This window comes from Pseudophryne corroboree (assembly GCF_028390025.1).
Source record: "Pseudophryne corroboree isolate aPseCor3 chromosome 3 unlocalized genomic scaffold, aPseCor3.hap2 SUPER_3_unloc_5, whole genome shotgun sequence".
Classification (NCBI taxonomy): Eukaryota; Metazoa; Chordata; class Amphibia; order Anura; family Myobatrachidae; genus Pseudophryne; species Pseudophryne corroboree.
This window is the reverse complement of record NW_026967541.1, coordinates 3,906,105-3,933,167: the sequence shown is the minus strand read 5'-3', so window position 1 is coordinate 3,933,167 and position 27,063 is coordinate 3,906,105. Positions and strand designations below refer to the sequence as shown.

Sequence of the window (27,063 nt, the reverse complement as noted above, 5' to 3'; positions counted from 1 at the left end):
TCCTCGGGGGAAGGTATCACTGTGAAGGCACCGTTTCGCATCACAATAATCTTAGTAGGAAAGCCCCATTTGTATTGCACATTTCCTTGGGTGGAATAGACGCCTTTTGGCCAGCGTCACAGAAGAAATATCCAGATGTAGTTGCAGATTATCCAGGCACTTAGCCGTGGATGAGGAAGACAAAGCGACTTGTAGAATGCATTCTTTAATATGAAAAATGGACCCTGAGCAGAGTGTCCCTTGGTGCCTGGATAGGGGCCTGTTTGGACTTTGGGAGTCTATGGTTCCTATCAATAAGAAGGTCAGCGGCAGAAGCCTTTGGTGGAAGCTTCTGAAAAGAGGACGTGACATAATCCTAAAGCTCAGCATTTGTAACAGAATTCGGAATGCACATTATTCTGATATTATTTCTCCGAGACCTGTCTTCTAAATCAATGACTTTATCACGAATAGAGACCGGGTCTTCCTGAAGGGTGTCATGTGCTGAAATTAGATCTTTGTGAAACACAACAATCTTTCATCTTAGTCTGTACTAGTGCCACTCTCACTGATATCGGACCTCAAAGCTTGAATATTAGAGCGAAGTTCTGAATATATTTCAGTCCTTAAATGTAGATAACATAGAATGTATAGTGCGTAGAGTAATAGGATCATCTAGGATGTCTTAAGATGTCTTCAGCCATTACAGCTGGGCTGTGCGCCTGACAAGAAGAAGCAGACGATGTTGTAGCGGTCTCAGATGGACCACCTGAATTCGAGATACCAAAGATGGGTGGTATTCATGTGACTGCCGGTCGGTCACATGACCTCCTCCACGAGCCCGACGGCTCACTTTCCCGATGGTCGGCATGCCTACCAACAGGGACTATTTCCACTCGTGGGTGTCCACGATACCCATAGAGTGGAGATAGAACCTGTGGCGACCGCAGGTCGCCACCGAGCCCGCAAGGAGCTTGCTGCACTCGCCCCTCCCCGCCGGGATCCCGGCGTCTGTATGCTGCTGGGATCCCGGCGTCGGTATGCTGCTGGGATCCCGGCGTCGGTAAGCTGACCGGCGGTCTGGAGATCGCCGGTCAGCCATACTACACCCCCAAAGAGATGGACAGGTGGGGCCGATTTGGTATCTTTTAACCTTTCTTGGAGGTATGGAAAGCCGGCTACAAAGAGACTGACCTCTCAGAGATGGGAAAATACAAACGATCTATAAATAAAAGGAGCAGTAGTACGCTGTCAGCAGGTTACATCAAGATGACTCTGTTCACAATGACATTCTTGGGGAGACGGGGGGGTTTTGAGCCAAAATTTCAAGTAAACATGATGTAATGCAACTCAAATAACACAGTAATGAGCGAGATATTCCACTAGAGGTCAACGTGATCACAGACGTGAAGCACTCAGCACAGAGAGACACAAATGGCAAAATATATTCAGTGGATAAATCCACAAAATAATATACTGTGAGGTTGTAATCGGAGTGTAATGAGCTGTACTCAGACTATACTTGATACTGGGCTCTGCATGTAGACTGAGAGGAAGTAGATTATAGTGGTACCATATAAATAGAAGGTAATTTCACCTCCAGGCAAATGCTGCAATTTAGTGTAGTGACCCCGGTCCAGCCATCAGGACACTTATTTAGCAGCTTATATCAGTTTTAAACCTTATTGAAGGCAAAGCATGCAATGGGCGGGTACCAGGATTCAAAATGGCAGCCACCTCACTTTCCAATATCATTGCCGGGCTCGGTGACTGTGGGTAGACCGTTCTGTCCCCAGCAATAGTGGGAGCTGCGCACCCATGTGAGTGGGAGAGCATTTGCTCCCACCTGAGGAAAAATTGTCCCCAAGTCAGGTGTTTGGAGCGTGCAGGAAAGACTGGGCGCACTTATCCCCAAAATTCAGTCCGTGGCTTCAGCGGCGTCACTAGGCTGCGACAGTGAACAGTGCTCGGACTGAGCAGAGCGAGCAGCTTTAGGGCAATAGGAGTGGGGGAATTAATAGATTGGGTCTTGGTCCCAGCAGTGGCTGAGAGCTATCAGGTAGATAAGAAGCCACTTAGTGAGGAGAGCTCCAGAAAGCTCGTCTGGATGGACCACGCCCCTCTTATTTATTATTTTATATACTAACATGGGTGACAGGTGTGGTTCATCCCTACAAAGGCAGATCCAATCTCTTTCTCATCAGACTCTGTTGTCTTCCCTGCACTCTCACTCAGATGTTCACTGCTGCCAGTAGCACACGTATGAGAAGCAGAAGTATGGCGGCAGCAGTATAGATTCTGATATGTAATTCTCTATATCATACTTACCGTACACACATCATCCTTATTACTATTGAGGGTATAGATGTAAGACACTGATGATGGAGGTGTAACACTGGATTATAACCTAGCAGGTGATGATGATGATGATTGCAGTGTATTATATGGTGTATTTCATGTAAAATATCCTTATTCCACACCTACTCTGCTGTAGCGATATACCTTATATAAGGGTGAGTAACACATGTACAGGCTTACCAGCGTATGAGCACACACATAAAGGAATGCTACCTTACCAATGCTTCCAGGAGTAACGTTAGGAGACATTTCTCTGATCCATCAGCTCATATGTCTGATGTTATTGTTCATCTAGAATCTCCAATTCATACGATATGTTACCCATCCATTGTTTTACATTGGTGCTGACATAGGACTTGGCGAGTGACTACATCTCCATTTATACTTCATGGTTAGTTACCAGTACAAGAGAGAGATATATCTAAGTCTTATTATAATATTACATTTGTTATTGTGAGTGTTCTCAGGAGGGTGGACACAATGATAGTCTGAGACACAGTATTATAAAGCCTTCATTAAAAGTTATGTTTTATTATACACACACATTTACAATTAAGTGTCCCAGAGAGTCGTCTTCTCATATTGTTTACAAGATTAATATTGTTACAGAAAATGTCACATTTCCATAATGTATTTTATTTCCAGCAGATGGACACGCAAGCAGGAACATCTCAGAAGGACATCTAATGTTATCTCCGGATTGTGACATAAAAGATTATGACAGTAGACAGGATTCTCCAGGAGCTAATCCCATTACCCTAATTATACATCCAGCTCTATCAGCTGGTCCCTCTGATCCTGGGAAATGTTTTCCTGATCACTCTGATATTGGTGCATCTGTTACAGCTCTGACAGTAGATACAGTGTTTCCCTGTTCTATAGATGCCAAATGTTTTACACAGAACACAAAGCTTATTACCCATCAGGCAGGTAAGGCAGGTGAGAGGCCATTTCCATGTTCTGAGTGTGGGAAATGTTTTGCACGGAAATCGCATCTTGTTATACATCAGAGAAGTCACACAGGTGAGAGGCCATATTCTTGCTCTGAGTGTGGGAAATGTTTTTCCCAGAAATCACATCTTGTTCTACATCAGCGAAGTCACACAGATGAGAGGCCGTTTTCTTGCTCTGAGTGTGGGAAATGTTTTTCCCAGAAATCACATCTTGTTCTACATCAGAGAAGTCACACAGGTGAGAAGCCATTTTCTTGCTCTGAGTGCGGGAAATGTTTTTCCCAGAAATCATATCTTGTTGTACATCAGCGAAGTCACACAGGTGAGAAGCCATTTTCTTGCTCTGAGTGTGGGAAATGTGTTAGATGGAAATCACAACTTGTTACTCATTACAGAAGTCACACAGGTGAGAATATATTTCCATGTTCTGAGTGTGGGAAATGTTTTTCCCAGAAATCACATCTTGTTCTACATCAGAGAAGTCACACAGGTGAGAGGCCATTTTCTTGCTCTGAGTGTGGGAAATGTTTTTCCCAGAAATCACATCTTGTTCTACATCAGAGAAGTCACACAGGTGAGAAGCCATTTTCTTGCTCTGAGTGTGGGAAATGTGTTAGATGGAAATCACAACTTGTTACTCATTACAGAAGTCACACAGGTGAGAATATATTTCCATGTTCTGAGTGTGGGAAATGTTCTGCACACAAATCAGATCTTAGAAACCATGAGAGAAGTCACACAGGTGAGAAGGCATTTCTCTAACACCCTAAGTGGATGCTGGGGACTCCGTAAGGACCATGGGGAATAGACGGGCTCCGCAGGAGATAGGGCACTCTAGAAAAGAATTAGGACTACTGGTGTGCACTGGCTACTCCCTCTATGTCCCTCCTCCAGACCTCAGTTAGAATCTGTGCCCGAACGAGAAGGGTGCAACTTAGTGGGCTCTCCTGAGCTTGCTGAGAAGAAAAGTATTTTGTTAGGTTTTATTATTTTCAGAGAGCATTCTGCTGGCAACAGACTCTCTGCTACGTGGGACTGAGTGGAGAGAAACAAACCTTACCAACTGCTGGATAGATTGCGCTTCTTAGGGTACTGGACACCATTAGCTCCAGAGGGATCGAACACAGGTACTGACCATTGGCGGTCCGATCCCGGAGCCGCGTCGCCGTCCCCCTCGCAGAGCCAGAAGCAAGAAGCACGGCGTGGAGTTGAAATCGGCGGCAGAAGACTCCTGTCTTCAGATAAGGTAGCGCACAGCACTGCAGCTGTGCGCCATTGCTCCCACAGCACACCACACACTCCAGTCACTGTAGGGTGCAGGGCGCAGGGGGGGTGCCCTGGGCAGCAATAAGGTACCTTTGGCAAAAGTTTTGCAGACGTACAGGTAGGCACTGTATGTCTGCATGAGCCCCCGCCATTTTTTACACACAAAAACGCGGGACAGAAAGCCGGCAGAAAGTGGCGGGGCTTCTTCCTCAGTACTCACCAGCGCCATTTTCTCTTCAAAGCTCTGCTGGAAGGAAGCTCCCCAGACTCTCCCCTGCAGAATCACGGTAGGGGGGTGAAAAAAGAGGGGGGGCACACAAATTTATGCGCAAAACAGATATTACAGCAGCTACAGGGTAAACACTGAGGTACTGTGTTTGTTGCTGGGTTATATAGCGCTGGGGTGTGTACTGGCAAACTCTCTCTGTTTCCCCAAAAGGCCTGGTGGGGGAATTGTCTTCAAAAGAGCTTTCCCTGTGTGTATGGTGTGTCGGTACGCGTGTGTCGACATGTTTGACGAGGAAGGCTATTTGGAGGCGGAGCGAGAGGAAACAAGTGTGGTGTCGCCGACACCGGATTGGATTGATATGTGGAAGGTTTTAAATGAGAATGTTAATTCCTTACATAAAAGGCTGGATAAAGCAGAAGCCTTGAGACAGTCTGGGTCTCAACCCATGCCTGATTCTACTACGCAGGGGCCGTCGGGGCCTCAAAAGCGTCCACTATCCCAGGTTGTTGACACAGATATCGACACGGAGTCCGACTCCAGCGTCGATGATGAGGAGGCCAGGTTACAACCTAAAATGGCCAAAGCTATAAGATATATGATTATAGCTATGAAGGAAGTGTTACACATCTCCTAGGAAAGCCCTGTCCCTGACAAGAGGGTTAATATGTTTGGGGAAAAGAGACAAGTGGTGACCTTTCCCCCGTCTCATGAATTAAATGAGTTATGTGAGAGAGCTTGGGAATCACCAGATAAGAAACTGCTGATCCCTAAAAGGATGCTAATGGCGTACCCCTTCCCGCCAACGGACAGGTTACGCTGGGAATCCGCCCCGAGGGTAGACAAAGCGCTGACATGCTTGTCAAAAAAGGTGGCCCTATTGTCACAGGATACGGCAGCCTTAAAAGATCCTGCAGATAGAAAGCAGGAAGCTATCCTTAGGTCCATATACACACATTCTGGTACCATTCTTAGACCGGCCATTGCGTTGGCATGGATATGTAGTGCAGTAGCAGCATGGGCTGATATGTTATCTGAAGAGATTGATATACTGGACAAGGATACTATAGTACTGACATTGGGGCATATAAAAGACACTGTCCTCTATATGAGAGATGCTCAGAGGAATATTGCCATGCTGAGCTCTAGAATAAATGCTATATCGATTTCAGCCAGAAGGGGCCTATGGACTCGACAGTGGACAGGTGATGCCGACTCTAAGCGGCACATGGAGGTTTTACCTTACAAGGGTGTGGAATTATTTGGGGAAGGTCTGTTGGACCTAGTGGCCACAGCTACGGCTGGGAAGTCAAATTTTTTACCGTTTATTCCATCACAACCTAAGAAAGCACCGTATTATCAGATGCAGTCCTTTCGTTCACAGAAGGGTAAGAAAGTCCGAGGTGCGTCCTTTCTTGCCAGAGGCAAGGGTAGAGGAAGGAAGCTGCATAACACAGCTAGTTCCCAGGAACAGAAGTCCTCCCCGGCTTCAACTAAGTCCACCGCATGACGCATCTCTGAAGTTTCAGCCACCAGTGGGTTCGCTCACAAGCAGATCCCTGGGTTTTGCAGATAGTATCTCAGGGGGTACAGGCTGGAATTCGAGGAGACGCCTCCTCACCGCCTCCTAAAATAGGCTCTGCCGACATCCCCCATAGAAAGGGAGTTGGTACTAGCGGCGATCCAGAAATTGTACATCCAGCAGGTGGTGGTGGAGTTCCCCCCCCTGCAACGGGGAGAGGGTATTATTCCACGTTATTTGTGGTACCGAAACTGGACGGTTCGGTCAGGCCCATTGTGAACTTAAAATCCCTGAACGTTTACCTGAAACGGTTCAAGTTCAAGATGGAATCGCTAAGAGCGGTCATTGCGAGCCTGGAAGAAGGGTATTTTATGGTGTCGCTGGACATAAAGGATGCTTACCTGCATGTCCCGATTTATCCACCTCATCAAGAGTACCTCAGATTTGTGGTACAAGATTGTCACTACCAATTCCAGACGTTGCCGTTTGGTCTCTCGACGGCACCGAGGATATTTACCAAGGTAATGGCAAAAATGATGATGATCCTGCGGAAGCAGGGAATCACAATTATCCCATACTTGGATGATCTCCTTATAAAGGCAAGGTCCAGGGAACAGTTGCTGATCAGTGTAGCACGCTCTCAGGAAGTGTTGCAGCAACACGGCTGGATTCTAAATCTCCCAAAGTCGCAGTTGATCCCTATGACTTGTCTGCCTTTCCTGGGCATGATTCTGGACACAGACCAGAAGAGGGTGTATCTCCCAACGGAGAAGGCACAGGAACTCATGACCCTGGTCAGAGAATTATTGAAGCCAAGACAGGTGTCGGTGCATCAGTGCACACGAGTCCTAGGAAAGATGGTGGCATCATACGAGGCCATTCCCTTTGGAAGGTTCCATGTAAGGACCTTTCAATGGGATCTGTTGGACAAGTGGTCCGGATCACATCTACAGATGCATCGGCTGATCACTCTATCCCCCAGGGCAAGGGTGTCTCTGCTGTGGTGGCTGCAGAGTGCTCACCTTCTCGAGGGCCGAAGATTCGGCATTCAGGACTGGTTCCTGGTGACCACGGATGCAAGCCTCCGAGGGTGGGGAGCAGTCACACAGGGAAGAAATTTCCAAGGCCTGTGGTCAAGTCAGGAGACTTGTCTGCACATAAACATCCTGGAACTAAGGGCCATTTACAACGCCCTACGTCAGGCAGTAAACCTGCTTCAAGACAAATCGATGCTGATTCAATCAGACAACATCACCGCAGTGGCTCATGTAAACCGTCAAGGCGGCACAAGGAGCAGGGTGGCGATGACAGAAGCCACCAGGATTCTTCGTTGGGTGGAGAATCGCGTAAAAGCACTATCAGCAGTGTTCATCCCGGGAGTGCACAACTGGGAGGCAGACTTCCTCAGCAGACACGACCTCCACCCGGGAGAATAGGGACTTCATCCAGAAGTCTTCACACAGGTCACAGACCGGTGGGAACTGCCACAAGTGGACATGATGGCGTCCCGACTGAACAAAAAACGACAGCGGTACTGCGCCAGGTCAAGAGACCCTCAGGCGATTGCTGTGGACGCACTAGTAACACCGTGGGTGTTCCAGTCGGTTTTTGTGTTTCCCCCTCTTCCTCTCATACCCAAGGTATTGAGAATCATAAGAAAAAGAGGAGTGAGAACAATTCTCATTGTTCCAGATTGGCCAAGAAGGGTTTGGTATCCGGATCTGCAAGAAATGCTCACAGAGGACCCATGGCCTCTGCCCTTAAGACAGGATCTGTTACAACAGGGGCCCTGTTTGTTCCAAGACTTACCGAGGCTGCGTTTGACGGCATGGCGGTTGAACGCCGGATCCTAGCAGAAAAGGGGATTCCGGATGAGGTTATTCCTACGCTTATTAAGGCTAGGAAGGATGTAACATCTAAGCATTATCACCGTATATGGCGAAAATATGTTGCTTGGTGTGAAGCCCGGAAGGCTCCTACAGAGGAATTCCAGCTGGGCCGATTCATTCACTTCCTACAATCGGGAGTGTCTCTTTGGGCCTAAAATTGGGATCCATTAAGGTCCAGATTTCGCGCCTATCCATTTTCTTTCAAAAAGAACTGACAGCTCTTCCTGAAGTTCAGACCTTTGTGAAGGGAGTGCTTGCATATACAGCCCCCGTTTGTGCCTCCAGTGGCACCTTGGGATCTTAACGTGGTGTTGAGTTTCCTAAAATCACACTGGTTTGAACCACGAAGAACAGTGGAGTTAAAATATCTCACCTGGAAGATGGTTATGCTTCTAGCTCTGGCTTCAGCCAGGCGTGTATCGGAATTGGCGGCTTTGTCACATAAAAGCCCCTATCTGGTTTTTCATATGGACAGGGCAGAATTGCGGATGCGTCCACAATTTCTGCCCAAGGTGGTGTCATCTTTTCATATAAACCAACCTATTGTGGTGCCTGTGGCTACAAGGGACTTGGAGGATTCAGAGTTACTAGATGTAGTGCGGGCTTTGAAGATTTATGTGGCCAGAACGGCTAAGGTCAGGAAAACGGAGTCGCTGTTTGTCCTGTATGCATCCAACAAGCTGGGTGCTCCTGCTTCAAAGCAGACTATTGCTCGCTGGATCTGTAACACGATTCAGCAGGCTCATTCTGCGGCTGGACTGCCGCTGCCAAAATCCGTAAAGGCCCATTCCACAAGGAAGGTGGGCTCTTCTTGGGCGGCTGCCCGAGGGGTCTCGGCATTACAGCTTTGCCGAGCAGCTACTTGGTCAGGGGCAAACACGTTTGCAAAGTTCTACAGGTTTTATACCCTGGCTGAGGGGACCTTGAGTTTGCTCATTCGGTGCTGCAGACTCATCCGCACTCTCCCACCCGTTTGGGAGCTTTGGTATAATCCCCATGGTCCTTACGGAGTCCCCAGCATCCACTTAGGACGTTAGAGAAAATAAGATTTTACTCACCGGTAAATCTATTTCTCCTAGTCCGCAGTGGATGCTGGGCGCCCGTCCCAAGTGCGGACTTCTTCTGCAATACTTGTATATAGTTATTGCTTAATAAAGGGTTATGTTACATCAGGTTGTCTGATGGTTGTAATTGTTCATACTGTTAACTGGGTTTGAGTATCACAAGTTATACGGTGTGATTGGTGTGGCTGGTATGAGTCTTACCCGGGATTCCAAAATCCTTTCCTTGTAATGTTAGCTCGTCCGGGCACAGTTTCCTTAACTGAGGTCTGGAGGAGGGGCATAGTGGGAGGAGCCAGTGCACACCAGTAGCCCTAATTCTTTTCTAGAGTGCCCGATCTATTCCCCATGGTCCTTACGGAGTCCCCAGCATCCACTACGGACTACGAGAAATAGATTTACCGGTGAGTAAAATCTTATTTTTCTTGCTCTCAGTGCGGGAAATGTTTTACACAGAAATCACAACTTGTTACACATCACAGAAGTCACACAGGTGAGAAGCCATTTCCATACTCTGAGAAATAAATCAACTCTTGTTGCACACATTAGATATCATTCAGGTGAGGAACCATTTTAATCTTCTGGAGTATACTCATCATTGCCAGGCGTTGTTCTTCAAGATTCTTATCCTATCTCCTATGCTTTTTGCAATATACATGCTACTGCCAGGTGAAATAGTCAGATGTCATGTCCTCATCTACCACTGCTATGCAGATGACCTGTCTTTTGCTCCGGGTACTGAGAAACCAGTACCAATCCTAAATGGTTGTCTAGCTGAGCTCCAGGTGTTGGTGATGCCAGTTGGCTGTGACTCAGTACTGGTGAAACAGGTCCTTATGATAGAAGCTCACCAATAAACGGCAGGGCTACAACTCAGCTTTACTACCAACCAGACGCCACATAACACCCATTCTCTATTCCCTCCACCGGCTGCCTGTAAGATGGTGACTGTTACATAATCTACTGACTCTCCCAGCCCTACATGACCAGGGTCCAAGGTACCAGAAGCAGCTTCTGACTCCTTACTGTCCTACTTGCTTTCATCTGCAGATGGACTGTTACCAGCAATACCAAGAAACCCCAAGCAGTGCTGAGATGTCAGGGGGAGACAGGGTGGGTGGCACTAGTGCTGTATCGGTGGCACTGTCTGGGTAATATTATCCCCAAGCAGAGCTGAGGGGTACTCAGGGTGGCTGGCAGTAGTGGGGACTGCAGGAGGCAGTGTCTGTGTGAGAATCTTGTCCTCAAGCAGAGTTAAGGTGTCAGAGGGGGAGACAAGGTGGTGGAAGTAGTGGAAAGGAGAGAGGGCGGGTGGCAGTAGTGGGGAGGGGACGGGCTGGGTGGCAGTAGTGGGGGTGAGGCAGGGTGAGTGGCATTAGTGGAGGGAGGCAGGGCGGTGGCAGTAGTGTGGGTGGAGACAGGGTGGGTAGCAGTAGTGGGGGGAGACAGGGTGAATGGAATTAGTGGAGGGAGACAGGGCGGTGGCATTTGTGGAGGGTGGCAGTAGTGGGGGGAGCCAGGGTGGGTGGCAGTAGTGGGGGGAGCCAGGGTGGGTGGCAGTAGTGGGGGGAGACAGGGTGGTTGACAGCAGTGGGGATAGACAGGACAGGTGACAGTAGTGGGGGGAGACAGGGCGGGTGACAGTAGTGGGGGGAGACAGGGCGGTTGACAGCAGTGGGGATAGACAGGACGGGTGACAGTAGTGGGGGGAGACAGGGCGGGTGGCAGTAGTGGGGGGAGACAGGGCGGAGGGCCGCAGTGCAGTACCAGGGGCTGCTGGAGACAGTAAAGAGGTGTATGGGTCCCGCACAGAACCAGTTGATAATTAGACTTAATGATGATTATGCTTCCTTATTTCTAATTAATCCCTTGTATGTGTTACTGTTATTTGCTGTGTCAGCCTTTATGTGTGTTCTGTGTAATAATCCTGAAAGTAGTGCTGCTACCGATCTCATATCATTTGTAGTAACTTGGAAAAGATGAGATATGAGGTGCACTCTGGAAGCTTATAGGGGGTTAATCAGAGATGAACGCAGATGTGACATCACACAGCCCCTGGAAAATGGTTCCGGCCCACCCGCGTTCACCCCTCAGGGATGCGACCGCAATGTGTTTGTCTGCGTGGCCGCTGGGCATGCATATTTTTCCAACACCAGCAAACTGCTGCAGGCCGCTATTGCGGTTGGGTCTGAATGACCCCCATAGGCTGTTGTGCAGAGTAAAGTATTTTTTAAGTTTAAAATATAGAGAAAAATCTGTATTAAAGATATGAAATAAAGTGTAAAAAGAAGATTTCCGTTGAGTCTTTTTATGTGTCTGTGTATTATATTATTATCAGATAATTGTCGCTATGGTGACAGAAACAATTTCCTGTTAATGTGTCACTTGTATTGTTACTTTTGTGTCCACATAATATCAGTGTTGCTGTGTATAAATATCCCGTCTGGTGTGTACACACGCTGTCATTTTGGCTATGTCCAATGTGACAGCTCATGTGAATATTGAGGTAACATTACAGGGGAAGGGGGTCTCTTTCTGTGTAAATAAATAGTGGCAGACGTTTTATATCAGTGCGTTTCTGTGGAGTGGGGGCAGTGGCCTGGCAGGAAGCTGCAATTACATCATGTGACTTCCTCTTATTTCTTAATTTGTGTGTGTATATTTTTTTTAATTATTATTTGTCTGTTCAAAGGTTTTTTTTGTTTTTTTTATTGTAGGGGAATTAGGGTTGTTGTATTTTTTTTTTTAAACAAAGTATTTTTATTTCGAAAGAGAGTAGTTTGCATACAGACATTGCATAACAGGAACACATTAAACACGTAATGACATGTCCTCATCGGGGAACAGCATTCACTTTCGACTTATTTTCAAACTGTAATTTGCTCATAGGCGCATAGGAATGTACAGTTATATATACCATTATTTTGCATAATCCGTACACTCTAGTATTCATGAAATCACATTATACTTTATTTTGTTTCCCCCCCCCCCCCCCCTCAAATATAACACTTACGGACAACCCGTCCGAGTAAAACCCTTTAAAAAAGAAGAAAACAATCAGAAACCAAACACAGAGAAACCCAGAAATAAAAAAATAAAGAAACAAAGACAAAAAACATTATGGGGAAGAGGACACATTGGGGGATACTAGCACTCTAACTCCTACCCTGTCCAGCTGGGCACAGAGCCACTCTCTCATTCACAACCCATTGGGTGAGAGGGAAGCCTATAGCCCTAGAAGATCATAACTTGGCAAATCCAGGACCTGTTAGTAACCCTATCACCATTAAGTTGTAGGGTCTGGGACGGAGTATATGGATTCCAGCCATAGAGACCAAATTCTTTCAAATTTAGCGGAGGCATTATGTTTCCTATAAATGTAACGTTCCTTAAAAACAGTGTTGTTTATTCGTGCCTTAAGAGCGGGGAGTGTAGGGCCCTTAGGGGCCATCCATAGCCTCGCAATGCTCACCTTCGCCAATGCACATATGTTGCGAGCATATAGGCCCTCTGGACTAGACACAAAGTCAGAACCACCCATTCCCAGGATGCAAAATTGCGGAGTAAGCATGGCCTCGTCCACCCCTGTGTTCCACAGAATGGATCCGACCCCCGCCCAGAAAGCCCGCAACACCGGACAATCCCAAATGAGGTGCCAAAAAGTACCTGCAGTCATCCCACACTTAGGGCAGTCATCCCACACGACCCGTCCCGAATTTGGCTAGTCTGGCCGGGGTCATATATATTCTATGCAAAAGGAAGTATTGTATCTGTTGATACCTGATGGATTTGGTAACCGTGCACGGAGTTTCCAAAGCAAGGGCCCAGTTCTCTTCATCTATGGGGCCCAGATCCTGCTCCCATTTGACACGGAGACGTGTCAAAGGATCTATATGGAGTTTGGCGAGTAGATAACCATAAGCATGGGAAATCATCTTAACTCGACCCAGCATACTTACAAAGGTCTTAATGGGAAATTGTATAATTTTAGGGGGGGAATTGGGACTGCAAGGCATGTCTGAGTTGGAGATATCTAAAAAAAATAGGAATTAGGCAAATTAAACTCATCTTTTAGTTGTTGGAAGGATTTGAGCGTATTATCCGTATAAAGGTGATTTATGGAAATCATTGATTTAGGGGCCCAAACTTCCCTCCCCTCGAGCGCGTATAGTTCAGGGAGCCATTTAGAATACCAGAGGGGGGTGTCCGGGTCCAATCCATCAAATTTCAAAAGAATTTTTAGTGCCTGCCACACCTTCATGGCTTGGTATATAAGAGGACGGAGGAACCGGGCCAAGCTCCCACTCAGCAACACCTGCAGGGGGGATAAGTCGGGGAAGTAGCATTGTACAAATACCCAGTATAGGGAAGTGACGCCAGTATCCTGCACCCATGCACTAATATGAGACAGCTGAGCGGCATAGTAGTACATCTGAAAGTTTGGCAAGGCCAGACCTCCGTCGCTGTGCAGCCTGGTGAGAGTGTTCAGTTGTATTCTAGGACGTTTGTTAGCCCATATTAAAGAAGACAGGACACTATTCAATTTTCTAAAGAAGGATGGATTAATATATACAGGGGATTGGAGAACCACATATAGAATCTTAGGTAGTAGTATCATTTTTACGAGTCTGACCCTGCCAGATACAGTCAATGGAAGCTTACACCAAGTCTTGGATTTACAAGTAATTTGTTGCATGATCGGATCAAGGTTCAAAGGTGTAAAGTCAGAGGGGTCATTGGTTATCTGAATCCCAAGATATTTAAATTTCGCCGTCCAGCATAGCGGTAGGGAGATTTTAGGAACAGCAGGGGGGGGGGGGCAATCACAGGCATAATAGAGGACTTAGACCAGTTAATATGAAGGCCTGAATATACACCGAACTCCTCAATCAATTGCAACACTGTAGGCATAGACCTGGTGTAATCCTGCAGAAACAACAGCATGTCGTCAGCGTAAAGGGCAATCCTATCCTCACGAGGGCCGGTATGAATGCCCACCACGCCTGGGTAGGACCTTATTAGACAGGCCAAGGGTTCGATGGCCAGGGCAAACAAGGTTGGGGACAGAGGACATCCCTGCCTGGTCCCGCGAAACAGGCGGAACGAGGGAGAGATATAGCCATTCACTGAGATTCTGGCAGTCGGGTGCTGATAAAGCAATTTAATCCATTTTATAAAATTAGGCCCGAAACCCATAGCTGTCATGACCTCCCATAGATAGGACTACTCGGTACTGTCAAATGCCTTGGCGGCATCCAGCGAGACCACTACCGAGTCAGAGGGGAAGTCGTATGGGATTTGTAAGATGGTATATAATCTATGTAGGTTAATAGAAGTGGACATCCCTGGCATAAAGCCGGTCTGATCGGAGTGGATAATGGAAGTAATTACGGTGTTGAGTCGAACTGCTAAAATCTTTGCCAGGATCTTAGCGTCAGTGGGAATCAATGATATCGGTCTATAGGATTCTGGGGATCTAGGGTCTTTTCCGGGCTTCGGGATAACTATAATAATCGCCTCCGCCATAGAGGGGGGAAGTTGATCATTAACAAAAATATCAGAATACAGGGTGTGAAGCCTAGGACCGAAGAAATCAATGTGGGTCTTGTATACCTCTGAGGGGATGCCGTCATAGCCCGGTGCCTTGCCGCTGGGAGACAAGCCAATAGCCGCCGTTACCTCTTCCAGAGTTAAGGGTGCCTCCAGCATCTCAGAGGCCTCCGGTGGGAGTGTGGGTAGGGGATGTCGAGTCTACCAGTTGTGACCTGTAGACCTCAGCATAGTAGGAGCGGAATAGCTGCGCAATTTCCGGCGTGGTGTTCACAAGGGCGCCATCGCTACCGGTCATCTGAGCAATTGTAGAACCTGGGCGGTCACTGTGCACCAATCGAGCCAACAGGCCACCTGGCCTATCGCCCTGCATGTAAATATTAGTAGCCTGAAATAGAAGCGAGCGCGAGTTTTTATCAGACAGATGAGCCACCCATGCCGACTGGGCCGCCAGCCAGCGTACCTTCAGCGCAGGGGTGCCATCCACCAAGTATCTAGATTCCAAATCCCTGGCGTCACTCTCAAGGGCTCGCTCTCTCTCCCTGCAGGACATTTTGAGGGCAGAAATACGTCTAATATACGTTCCCCTTAAGAATGCCTTAAATGAATCCTAAACCACTGTTCCGGGGGCCGAGCCTACATTGTCAGTAAAGTATCCCTCCCACTGAGTCACCTGGTCAGAGCAGTCACCTATTTGCAGCAGCCAGGATGGATGCAGTTTCCAATAAGATTGACCCCTCTGGCTCACCATAGCGAGAGTCAACACCATAGGGGAGTGATCAGATATATCCCGGGCCTCGTACTGCACGTCAACCACCCTAGGGAGAAGAACGGGGGAGAGTAGGGTCATATCGATCCTGGAGAACGAACCATGCGTGCCAGAGAAGCATGAAAACTGTCTAGTTGTAGGGTGCCGAGCTCTCCACACATCCACCCACTGCAAATTATTCAGAAAATCAGCAAATTTAGTAGGACTAGAGCGGACCCCAGCAGCCTGCGGAGAGCGCCATCTGTCTAAAGCTAAATTCATGACATTGTTAAAGTCACCCAAGCAGATTACCGGGGTGTCCGGAGAGGAGGCTATGAATGAAGCGGCTTGCTGTAGTATATCGTACGAGAATGGGGGGGGGGGATATAAACCGCCAGTATGTAGTAGGGTTGGGAACTTAGTCTACATTCAAGGAACACAAATCGACCGTATTTGTCAGTCTTGACCGATACCAGCTCAAATTGGACCGATTTCTTTATCAGGATTGACACACCCCTGGAGGAAGAGGAGTGAGAAGCGTGATAGGCCCAGCCCACCCAGGGTCTTCTAAGTGACAGTAACCTATTCCCCTCCAAGTGAGTCTCGCAGAGACATGCAACATCCGGGCCATATTTCCGAAGTGTAGTTAATACTAAGGAACGCTTTATCTTATTATTTAAACCTCGAACATTCCATGTCGGACAATTTCAAATTAGCCATAGATCTGGTAATATTCTATGTAGTAACCTGAAGATACAGTCCAGTGAATATTCCTGGAAATTGTTAGTGAGGGTAATAACAGTGCTATACTACTCAATCCCTGACTCTCAATCGACAGTATCCAATGCATCAGACATACTTCCCACATCAAAATGAATGTACTCCAAAACAAATTTAAGCATGAGAAAAATAACAAACTGTAGAAAGAAAAAAACTTGTGTAAGGCACAGCAACAAGCTGTTCGCTGAACTCTCCCCCCCCCCTCCCCGTATACCACCCCTAACTTCGGCATACTTAAATACCAAACTACCGTTTCTATCTCTCAAGGGCCAAATACTAAACAAAACCCTTAACCAAAGTCAAGCGATCAAGAGAAAGAAAAGAAAAAAGTCCTGAGCCACCAACGCCAAGGGGGGGCTCCCTGGACAATGGGTAGATGCCTTTGGTGGTCCCAACCGATCATTAGATAGTACAGGGCCTCAATCCGGTGCCATCTGGCGCGCTCCCGGTGCATATCTGTCCAGCCATTGGGCCGCCTCTCTAGGGGAATTGAAGAATTTGGTTTCCCTGTCCGCTACCACCCGGAGTCGGGAGGGGAATAGCATAGAGTAGGAGAGGTTCAGGTCTCTGAGGAGCCTCTTGATAGGCATAAACTGGGCTCGATCCTTCTGGACTTCCGCGGCAAAATCAGGAAAAGCAGATACGGTAACCCCATTCCTGGTAAGGGGCCTTTTGTGCGTCCCAACCGGAGGACCGAGTCACGGTCCTTATAATGCAGAAATTTGGATATGAAGGAGTGCGGAGGGGCGCCAGGAGGTAGAGGACGAGATGGTATCCGGTGTGCACGCTCTACCGTAAACTGTGCCGTGAAGGATTCAGCGCCGTACAGTTCCTTAAGCCATGACTCCAGGAAGACCTCAGGCTGGGAGCCCTCCTCCTTCTCCGGCAGGCCCACAAATCGCACATTATTTCTACGTAGCCGACCCTCTGTCTAGTAATTTGGATTGAAGGGATGTTACTTGCTGGGTTACCGTGGAAATAGATTGTTTCATAGGACCGCACATATCCTCCAGATTCGAGACACGTGTTTCTGCCTCTCCCACTCTCTCTCGTATGCGCTGGACGTCCTGCCGAAGCAGTGAGATCACTCTGCACTTTCTCCATCTTATCTGAAAGACGCTGTTCTGATCCAGCTATTGCCTCCAGCACTTGTTGAAGGGATGGAGCTGCGGGTGTGTTAGGGGATTCAGCAGCTGTTGCAGATGGGGAGTAGGAGTGGGACGGAGAGGCCCCCTGCGAAGCAGCCTGCGAGGCCCGTTGGTTTAGTGGGTAAGGTTGTCTGGCAAATTTCTCCAGCTTCGCCGCAGCTGTGCGCTGGCCGTCCCGAACCATGACGGACAATAGATAGTAACAGACACTCCGGTATAATCTCAGGTCAAAAGCGTAGAAGGAGACTTCAGCAATGAGTGAATTTTAGGGTTGTAATAAGCAGAAACACATCCGCAGCTGGTCTCCAAAGTAGTAGGCAAATGTAAAAGAAAGTACTGGCAGAGTCTCAGAATATAGGTGAGAGCAGGAGCGATGCAGTTATTTAGTATGTAAAGTAAGACAGCAACTGAAGTCAGAGTGTAATTTGATCCCAGGAGGTAGAAGTCACTCACCAGTTACATATCAGGCAGCCTTTAAGTGAGAGTGTTCCCTCTATGACTGGAAGCAGCAGTCCAGAGCAGTGGGGCCGTACATGCAGCTATCCACGAAATGGCCACCACACACAGTGCCCTTTTCTTCCCTCCAGGATTTGCTGGGTACGTTCCGAAGGGTCAGGGCTCCGATCTGCAGCCCACAAGTAGGAGGGTGACCAGCCGTCGTCCCCACACTGCCCCGCGTCGTCCAGCAGCGACATCGGCCCGTCTCTGAGGCCCCGTGCACAGCGTGGCCAGGAATCTCCAAAATTGAGGCCGGGGATCCGGAGGAGGTATAGGCCTCAAATCCGGAAGTATGTCTCCTCGGCTGTACAGACCCCGGGGAGAGCGGGGAAATTGCCTGCCGGTGCCCTGCAGCGTAGGGAAGAAAAGCAGGGTATTCAGGCACACCAAAGGGGCCAGGATATTACAGGAGGATGTTTAATCCAGGGAGCTCCCGGGATCTGCTTCCTACTCCTGTGCTGCCGTGGCCACGCCCCCAGGGTTGTTGTATTTTAAATAAACATACCTGACCCTTTCCTGGAAATGTCCATGTATGAAGGTATGGGAGATACCTGCTGCAGTCCCTTCTACTTACATTTGGGAGGTCCAGTTGTATTGGGGGAATTAGCAGCAAATATTATATGATACATTGGCTCCATAACGTCTCGCTGACCCTCTGATTCGAACAAAAATACACTCCTATAAGCGCTCTTATTAAATAAGATGATATACATTCCTTATCTATTGAGCAGTAATGTCCTTCATCTCCGGACTCTTCCTTGTATTCACACAAAGTTTCAGAGATGGACTCCCAGTTTCATTATGTATGGAAAAAATAGGATTTTAATTACCTACCGTTAAATCCTTTTCTCGTAGTCTGTAGAGGATGCTGGGGTCCATTTAGTACCATGGGGCATAGGCGGGTTCACTAGGAGCCACTGGCACTTTAAGAGTTTGGGCTGGCCCCTCCCTCTATGCCCCTCCTACCAGACTCAGTCTAGAAACTGTGTCCAAGGAGACGGACATACTTTGAGAGAAGGAAATACACAGATAGTGGTGAGATTCACACCAGCTCACACAGAACAAAAGGAAAGCCAAACTAACCAACTTGAAATGATTCAGCAACCAACAATACATTACCAAGTAACAAAGCAGGAATACGAAGCACTGGGCGGGCATCCAGCATCCTCTACGGACTACGAGAAAAGGATTTACCGGTACGTAATTAAAATCCTATTTTCTGCTGTGGGTACACTGGGTTCCACAGGGAATAACATTGGGTGTAGAGTGGGATCTTGATCCGAGGCACCAACAGGCTAAAAGCTGTGACTGTTCCCAGAATGCATAGCGCCGCCTCCTCTATAGCCCCGCCTCTGTGCACAGGAGCTCAGTTTTGTAGTTGGTGCCATGCAGTGCAGTCATACAACAGGGGGGGGGGCTGCTCCAGCAGCCCTCACAAGAGCTTTCTTAAGTGAAATTTGAAGACTTCAACGGCTGCAGCAGAAACACTGAGTGTCAGATGTCAGTTAGTCTCCTGCTGCAGCTCCATCACCTCCCCCAGCAGCGCTGTATACTCCCGCGCTCCCTGGTCGCCGGGTACTTACAGTGAAGGCTCTGGTTTGCTTCAGTCACACACCCCACCGCAGCTCTCCAGTATCGCGTGACCGCACTTTGGGAGGAGGTAAGAGGGTCCCCCAGGCGGGACCCGCTGGAAACCGCGATCTGGCGCTGCCGGTGGGAAGTGGGCCACACGAGCTGGCGTGGACACTGTGGTAGTACAGGGACCCCACTAGACCACCAGGGCAAGGGCACATGTCGGTTTTACAAAAAAACATTTGATACATGGCCTGCAGTACCCGGTGGGGAAGTCCAGCAAGGGGGATAAGACTTTGACCTGTAGCCCCTCCCCCAGCCCAAGGGCACCATTTAGATTAAATGTTCCCACCCTGGAGCTGCATCTCTCTCTCCCTCACCCCCTGTCAGCGTCTGGGCACCATTTCCACATGCTATGCTGATCCTGGGACTGTTTGGGCAAATCCTCCTCTGTAAAGCCACCTGCATGCCAGCACTGTGCATTTTACAGGACACTTAGGTATTCTACATGTCTGCTGACAGTGTTAGTTAAGAAATAGTTAGTCGGGGTTATATAGTACAAGTACCATGTTATATACATCCAGTATTTACTGTGCATTGATATATCTATTGAGTGTATAGCTGTACTTAGTGTTACTTTGTATTGCTAGTCCAGTGCAGTTTTATTGCATGTCATAAATTCTGCATTGTACATATGACTGTGTGTGCATATAGCTGCTGTGTGATATCTACTCAGTGTATCTCACTCATACTGCTATCTCTATATTCTGTACCCTGAGGGGGCTAAGTGCGTCAGGGTTATTGTTTAATATAGGTGTTTCACAGAATATACTCATTGTGTGTTTTTTCTCTGTGATTTTCAGTCACCATATACCTCTTGAGTTCTCTGTTTGTGTTAATGCACTGCACAGGGGGTTCTTGTTAAGGTATTAGATTGCTGATATTGTACTAGGTTGCCCGTAAATTGAGCTTTCAGATATGTCACCTACACAGGGTGACGGAGCTGGGGCTGATCACACATTGCGTGGTGGTGATGCTGCAGACACATTGGAGGAAAATATAGCAGCAGAGGGTTCAGGTTCTTCTTAGTTACAGCAATTGAACCACTCATTGACTAAACAAAACTCTACCTCTTGCCCGCCTAAGACCAAGGGGTCCTCTAAGCAGGCCATTACTTCCTCGCAATCCACCCAGGTCCCAGACACCTCGTCTGATGAGGATGGCGTATATACTGACCCCACAGACACTGATCCAGATAATTCTGATGGGAAATCTGTCACACAGGTAGATGTTCCTGACTTATTGGAGGCTATCAGACTAATTCTTCAAGTTACTGATGACCCAGAGCCTGACGCTGCCTCTAAGAAACCGGACAGATTTAAACGTCAGAAGGTTGTTAAACAAGTTTTACCTCATTCTGACCATTTAGTTGACCTAAGTAGATAAAGTCAACCTTTCTGTCAAACTTGACAGGTACCACACCCACTTCTCCTAGGACCCGCCCCCTTTTAATATTAAATGATAGTGTTTTATATCGCTTAATATAAAATTTTATATTAAATTTTATATAAATTTATAGTGTTCGATATTAAACCGTATTAAAAATTTTCGCGTAACACCAGTCGCAGAGTGTCGCGCAACACCAGTCACAGAATGTCACGCAACGCGGCGCGTCAAATCAGGCGGATGAAAGATGCATATTACACAGTGTTAAAACCAGGTAGTTTTAGCGGCATTGATAAATATTATGGGTCGGTTAAAAATAAATTTAAAAGATCCGACGTAAGAAAGTGGTTACAAGAACAAGACGCATACACGCTGCACAAGCCAGCAAGAAAAAACTATAAAAGGAACATGATTTGTGTATCGGGTATAAACCAACAGTGGCAATGCGATTTGGTATCGCTGATAGATTTGTCAAAATACAACGATGGCGTTAAATACATATTAACAATCATCGATATATTCAGTAAGAGGGTGTGGGGTGAAAGTCTGACCGCTAAGAATGCAGCAACGGTCGCTAATGCTTTTGAAAAAATATTCCAGCGCGGTGATGTGCCGATGAAGCTACAAACCGATAATGGTAAAGAGTTTCTAAACAGAAACCTAAAAAAGGTGTTAGAAAAATACGGTATAAATCATTTCACGACCAATAACGATGTGAAAGCGGCTGTTATAGAGCGCTTCAATAGGACTTTAAAAACACGCATGTGGCGCTATTTCACGGCAAAGAATACCTACAGATATATAGACGTTTTACAAGATTTCATACGCAGCTATAATAACACATACCATAGAACGATTAAGTGCGCTCCAAACGATGTGAATGACTCTAACGCATTGAGTGTCTTCAAAACGACTTACGGTGATTACTTTAGAAGTAAGAAAGCACCAGTTTGTTTAGGAATCGGTGACCACGTCCGTATTTCTAAATATAAGGACATATTTCAGAAAGGTTACGAACAGAGCTTTTCTGAGGAGATTTTTGTTGTACATAGTGTGAACACTAAAGGGATTAAACCGCTTTATAAGTTGACAGATCTGTATGGTGAAGTTATAACAGGTAGTTTTTACCCCGAAGAGCTTCAAAGCATACCAAAAAACTATAACAGAGTTTACAAAGTGGAAAAGATTTTAAAAAATAAGACGGTCAGAGGCCGTAAATACGCGTTAGTCAAGTGGCGCGGTTACCCCGCAAAATTTAACAGTTGGGTCGCAGCATCGGTGATAAAAGACATATAAAGATCATCAGTATCTAACAAGATGAGCGATGGATGACAAGTCGTTCTACATAACCTTACCCAGCAACGCATCGGCTGTTACCTTCCCGCAAAATAAGATTTCTAACTATACGACAAAGTTGGCTAAACCGATAGATTTAAATGGCGAATGGGAAGTGGCACTTACTGAGGTACAATACCCGCATACGTGGAATACATTGGATTTACAAGATTGTAGACTGCAATTATCATGGGATGGAACGGCGGAACAGCCGGTGGCGAGAGTCGCGAGTTTGTGCATTAAACCCGGTTTTTATGAAACAATCGAAGCGTTACTGAACGTAATCAACGCTGAAATTGTACAACTGAAACTGGACGTTGGATTAAGACTAACGTATGACCCATTTGCACGCGTTGTAACATGTGACAGTAAACTGTTGTATCAAATCCACGCCGGTTCTAAGCTGACATGGATACTGGGTTTACAACCTAAAACTAATATTTCTAAACCATGCGCCGACATCAAAGGCGGCCAATATACGATGTACGTGTACACAGACATTATCGAACACCAACGGGTCGGGGATAGTTATGTACCGCTACTTCGCACTGTTGAAATGAAGGGTTATAACAATGAGGTTGTCACAATACGATACGAGAAACCCGATTACGTACCATTGTGCAAAACACATTTTGACACGATAGCCATAGAGATAAAGAACGACCAAAACGAGAACATGGCATTTAAGTTTGGGAAAGCGATCGTGAAGCTACACTTCAGGCGCCGCAAAACTGAATTTTATTAACTAAGCAGAATGGTCGCTGTAAAAAATTATGGCGATCCGGGACTCTATGCGCAATATTATAAATCTCAAGCCGGTAATGGATTACCAGGTTTTCACGGCAGCGCATACATGTACGGCTGCGGTTTAGGCGGTATTTTTCGAAGTCTTTTCAGAAAAGCTGTTCCTCTTTTCCGGAGAGGTTTAGAGTTGGCTAAACCGCATATGAAGACAGCGGTTCGTAATATAGCGAAAGATGTTATCGGGCAAGCCACAACGGCCGTTGTGAATAAGATACACGAGGCGAACCAAGCAAAGCAAGACGGTTCAGGACTAATATATACAAGAAAAGGCGTGTCTAAAAGAAAACGGAAGCGTGTGATAACGCTTCCGCCTTGGGACATACCCTTTTTAAATAAAAAACAGAGACGACGCAACTCAAAGAAGAAGAGAAAGCCGAAGAGTGCCGTTGGTGATATTTTTTAAACATGTCTTTCATACACCACGAATCCGTTGAATGTGCAAAAACAGAGCTGGATCTTTTTGACGTGCCCCCGACACAAACTAGCATAGAGAAAAGTCTATACGTCGAAGTTCAACCTTTAGCGGCGTTATCCGACACAGCTCCGCTTGAATTTTATATAGCAGCCAGCGGTGAACACTACTACGATCTGAACAATACGCTGTTGTACGTGACATGTAAGATCGTACGAACCGATAACACGCCGATACCGCAAGGTGCGCGGGTCGCGCTTATTAATTACCCAATAGCGACTTTATTCAACCAAGTGGATGTAACTTTGGGCGACAGGCTCATATCACAATCCAACAATCTTTACGCATACCGCGCGTACATTGAGACTATATTAAATTACAGCTCGGACGCATTGTCAACAAAACACACAACAGGACTATTTTACAAAGATGTGGATGGTGAATTTAACAACACGGCGCTGGACGGCCCGAATACGGGATTCAAAAAACGAGCAGGCGCAACAGCGCAGAGTCACACTGTTGAACTGCTAGGCCCGCTTCACTGCGACCTCTTCCATCAACATAAACTAATTTTAAACGCCGTTGATCTGAAGATTAAACTAACCAGAAACAAAGACGCATTCTGCTTGATGTCGTCTGAGGCGGATGCCTTTAAAATACAGATCACAGCTGCATCCCTGTTCGTGAAAAGAGTTCAGGTCTCACCGGCCGTGCGGATTGGGCACGCGCAGGCTCTGTTAAACGGTAACGCGAAATACGCGATTGACCGCGTTGGGATGAAAATCTACAGCGTACCAACAGGCAGTAGAGTATTTAATCTAGAAAATTTATTTTTAGGACAAGTACCGAAAACAGTTATAGCAGGTTTCGTGGATAACGAATCATTTTCAGGAATCCATAACCGGAACCCCCTGTGCTTTGAACATAAAAATGTAAGTTTTGCGTCCCTTTATCTGGATGGAACGCCGCACCCCGCCAAGCCATTTCAACCCGACTTTGAAAGCGGTAATGCTGTAAGAGAGTATATGTCACTCATACAAATCACAAATAAGCAGAAATCTGACAATGGTATACTGATTGACCGCGAAGAGTACCTCAGGGGCTACACGCTATTCGCTTTTGACCTTTCACCAGAACAGGAGTGTGGAGAACACCTTTCCCTGATAAGAACAGGCAATCTACGTGCCGAATTCCGCTTTGCAGAAGCGTTGGACCGGACAGTCAATGTGATAATATACGCTCTATTTGATAACATCATCGAGATTAATCAAAGGCGCGATGTGCTGTACGATTATCTATAAATGAAATAAACTAACACTACGCTGCTGAAAAAATGAACACATTACAGATAAACTGTATTCTGTACGCCGTGCAAAGCACAAGGCATGTTTTTAAAGGAACGTATCCGTGCGATATGTTACCGGTCAGTAAACTGTTGCAATATCCCTGCGCGTTTGTAATCAATACGCATAGCAGCGGGCAGCCGGGTGAGCACTGGTTGGCCGCTTATTTTAACGAACAACGTGAATGTTACTTTTTTGATTCTTACGGGTTAGCCCCTGACAGCCCCCTATTCCCAAAGGCAATAATACATTTTTTAAACTTGAATTCAAAAAGTGTTTATCACCAAAATATGCAGTTGCAAAATTTTAACTACCTTTTGCGGTCAATATTGCATATACTTTATATTTTACATGTGTAAAAAATACAAATATGTGGATGTACTGGCCCGTTTTAGTGATGACACAAAACGTAATGATTGTTTTGTTTCAAATTTTGTAAGACGACTACCAAGAAGCCATTGTCTGAATCATTATGCATATAGATATATACAGAATTGCGTAACTTGTAACCAGCGTTGTGCGTGAAACGTTTTATGTACAACGTGTCATAACTTGACACGTTGTACATAAAACGTTTCACGCACAACGCTGTGTGTGAAGCGTGTTACGCACAACGTTGTATTGTTTGTGTAACTTGTAATCAACATTCTGTTTGATACGTTTTATGTACAACGCATCATACCTATGATGTTTTTCTAATAAACAACGTTGTTTATTAAACTTTATATCGTGTGCTTGAAATTTCTTCCGTTTACAGCAATAGAAACAAAGAACAAAACGTTGTTTTATAAAGCATAAGCATATTTTATTGATATATGTATATATATATATATATATATAACACGGTAAAGATGAATTTAAAACATTACATAAAATATTATTGACATAAGTTAAACATTGTGGCGCAAAATACCAACACAAAATACAGTGTATAAAAATAATATAAATTAGTTATATGTTATAGTTTCAGCCACTGTGAATCCTGAAATAGATTTACGGATCTTTTCCTAGGCAGTAAGTAACCATGCGGTGTTGTTAAACCTGGGGGACTTAAAACATTTATTCGCCCTTTGTTAAGGGTTTGTAACGACATGGGCGATGTCACAGCGCCATCAGAGTCATCCTGCATCTCAGCTTTTAATCGTTCTAAACACATTCTATTCCCCGCATTGGCTATGACGGTTGAGGGAATATTCAATTCAGACATAGCCCGCATAAATTCAGGCCAACCATTCGGTATATTACGGATCGACACACCGTTACTTTGCGTGATGCTTCTTATTAAATCTAACATGTTGGAACCAGGCACAGTGACGCCTTTGTACAGAAACTCCCCTTTACTGTTCCAGTCTGTGATGTGTTTAGAGCGTGTCATTTTACTCAATAGTATTTCACAGTTTTTCTTATACCGGTCATTAACACCGCTCAAAAGCTCATGATAAACAGCATCGGGGGCAATAGGCTGTGTCGTATTATTTGATTCATCAACAGATTTTGCAACGGGTGATAAAAGAGCTAAAGTTGACATTTCACTATCAGCCTGCTTACTCAACACCAGGTATCTCTGCAACAACATTGTATATCGCTTTGCTTTTTCATATTCTGATAAATCATTATTCTGTAGTATTTTCACAATCTCTACATCTAGACCGTGCGTTGCTGTTTTACGTATGTCGTCGCTGTTCGTTTTATTATGTAAACGTTCTATCTGATTCTGAGGCACCAGATACATTTTCTCAGCGTACTCCATCAGCGATTAGACAATAGTCCTGTAATTAGCGGTATAGCAAAACCAAGCAGCGAGCCGATAAAACCACCCGACTGTTTAACCAGAATCTTCTTTTTTCCAATGGCACATTTCTTATTACAAAGTGATTTTATAAGCGCACGCTTCTTTTTAAGGTAGTTCAGCTGCCGTTGAGACAGCGGTATTTTGCCTTTAAGCGTGTTGAGCGCTATCTCACAAATGGCCGTGACTAAATCGTTTGAAGCGTTGGATAAAATAGCATTTCTTTGGATTGGTGTTGCTTTAATTAACGTTTTTAAAAGCACCCAATTACGTCTTATCCGCCCCGACATGTTCACCGTTGTTAGAATGGCAACAAATGACTAAAGGTTGTACTGTTATAGCTTTATAGAACCACGCTTCTTAATGACAAAAGCGACAGGCTTG

General features: G+C 46.1%; 1 protein-coding gene across 2 annotated transcripts in view; it reads left to right on the top strand.

Annotated features, from left to right (window-relative positions):
- The window catches only part of LOC134984338 (oocyte zinc finger protein XlCOF22-like), a 45,265-nt gene extending 41,190 nt beyond the window's left edge, over positions 1-4,075 (top strand). The window contains exon 6 of one of the 2 annotated variants that reach the window (XM_063949940.1): positions 2,986-4,075. In XM_063949940.1, coding sequence (XP_063806010.1) covers positions 2,986-4,052 — 1,067 coding nt within the window. In that variant the 3' untranslated portion in view covers positions 4,053-4,075. Of the gene's footprint in view, positions 1-2,982 lie in introns of both variants that reach the window. The other variant, XM_063949939.1, reaches the window with a different exon arrangement.
- Positions 4,076-27,063: the final 22,988 nt, after the last annotated feature.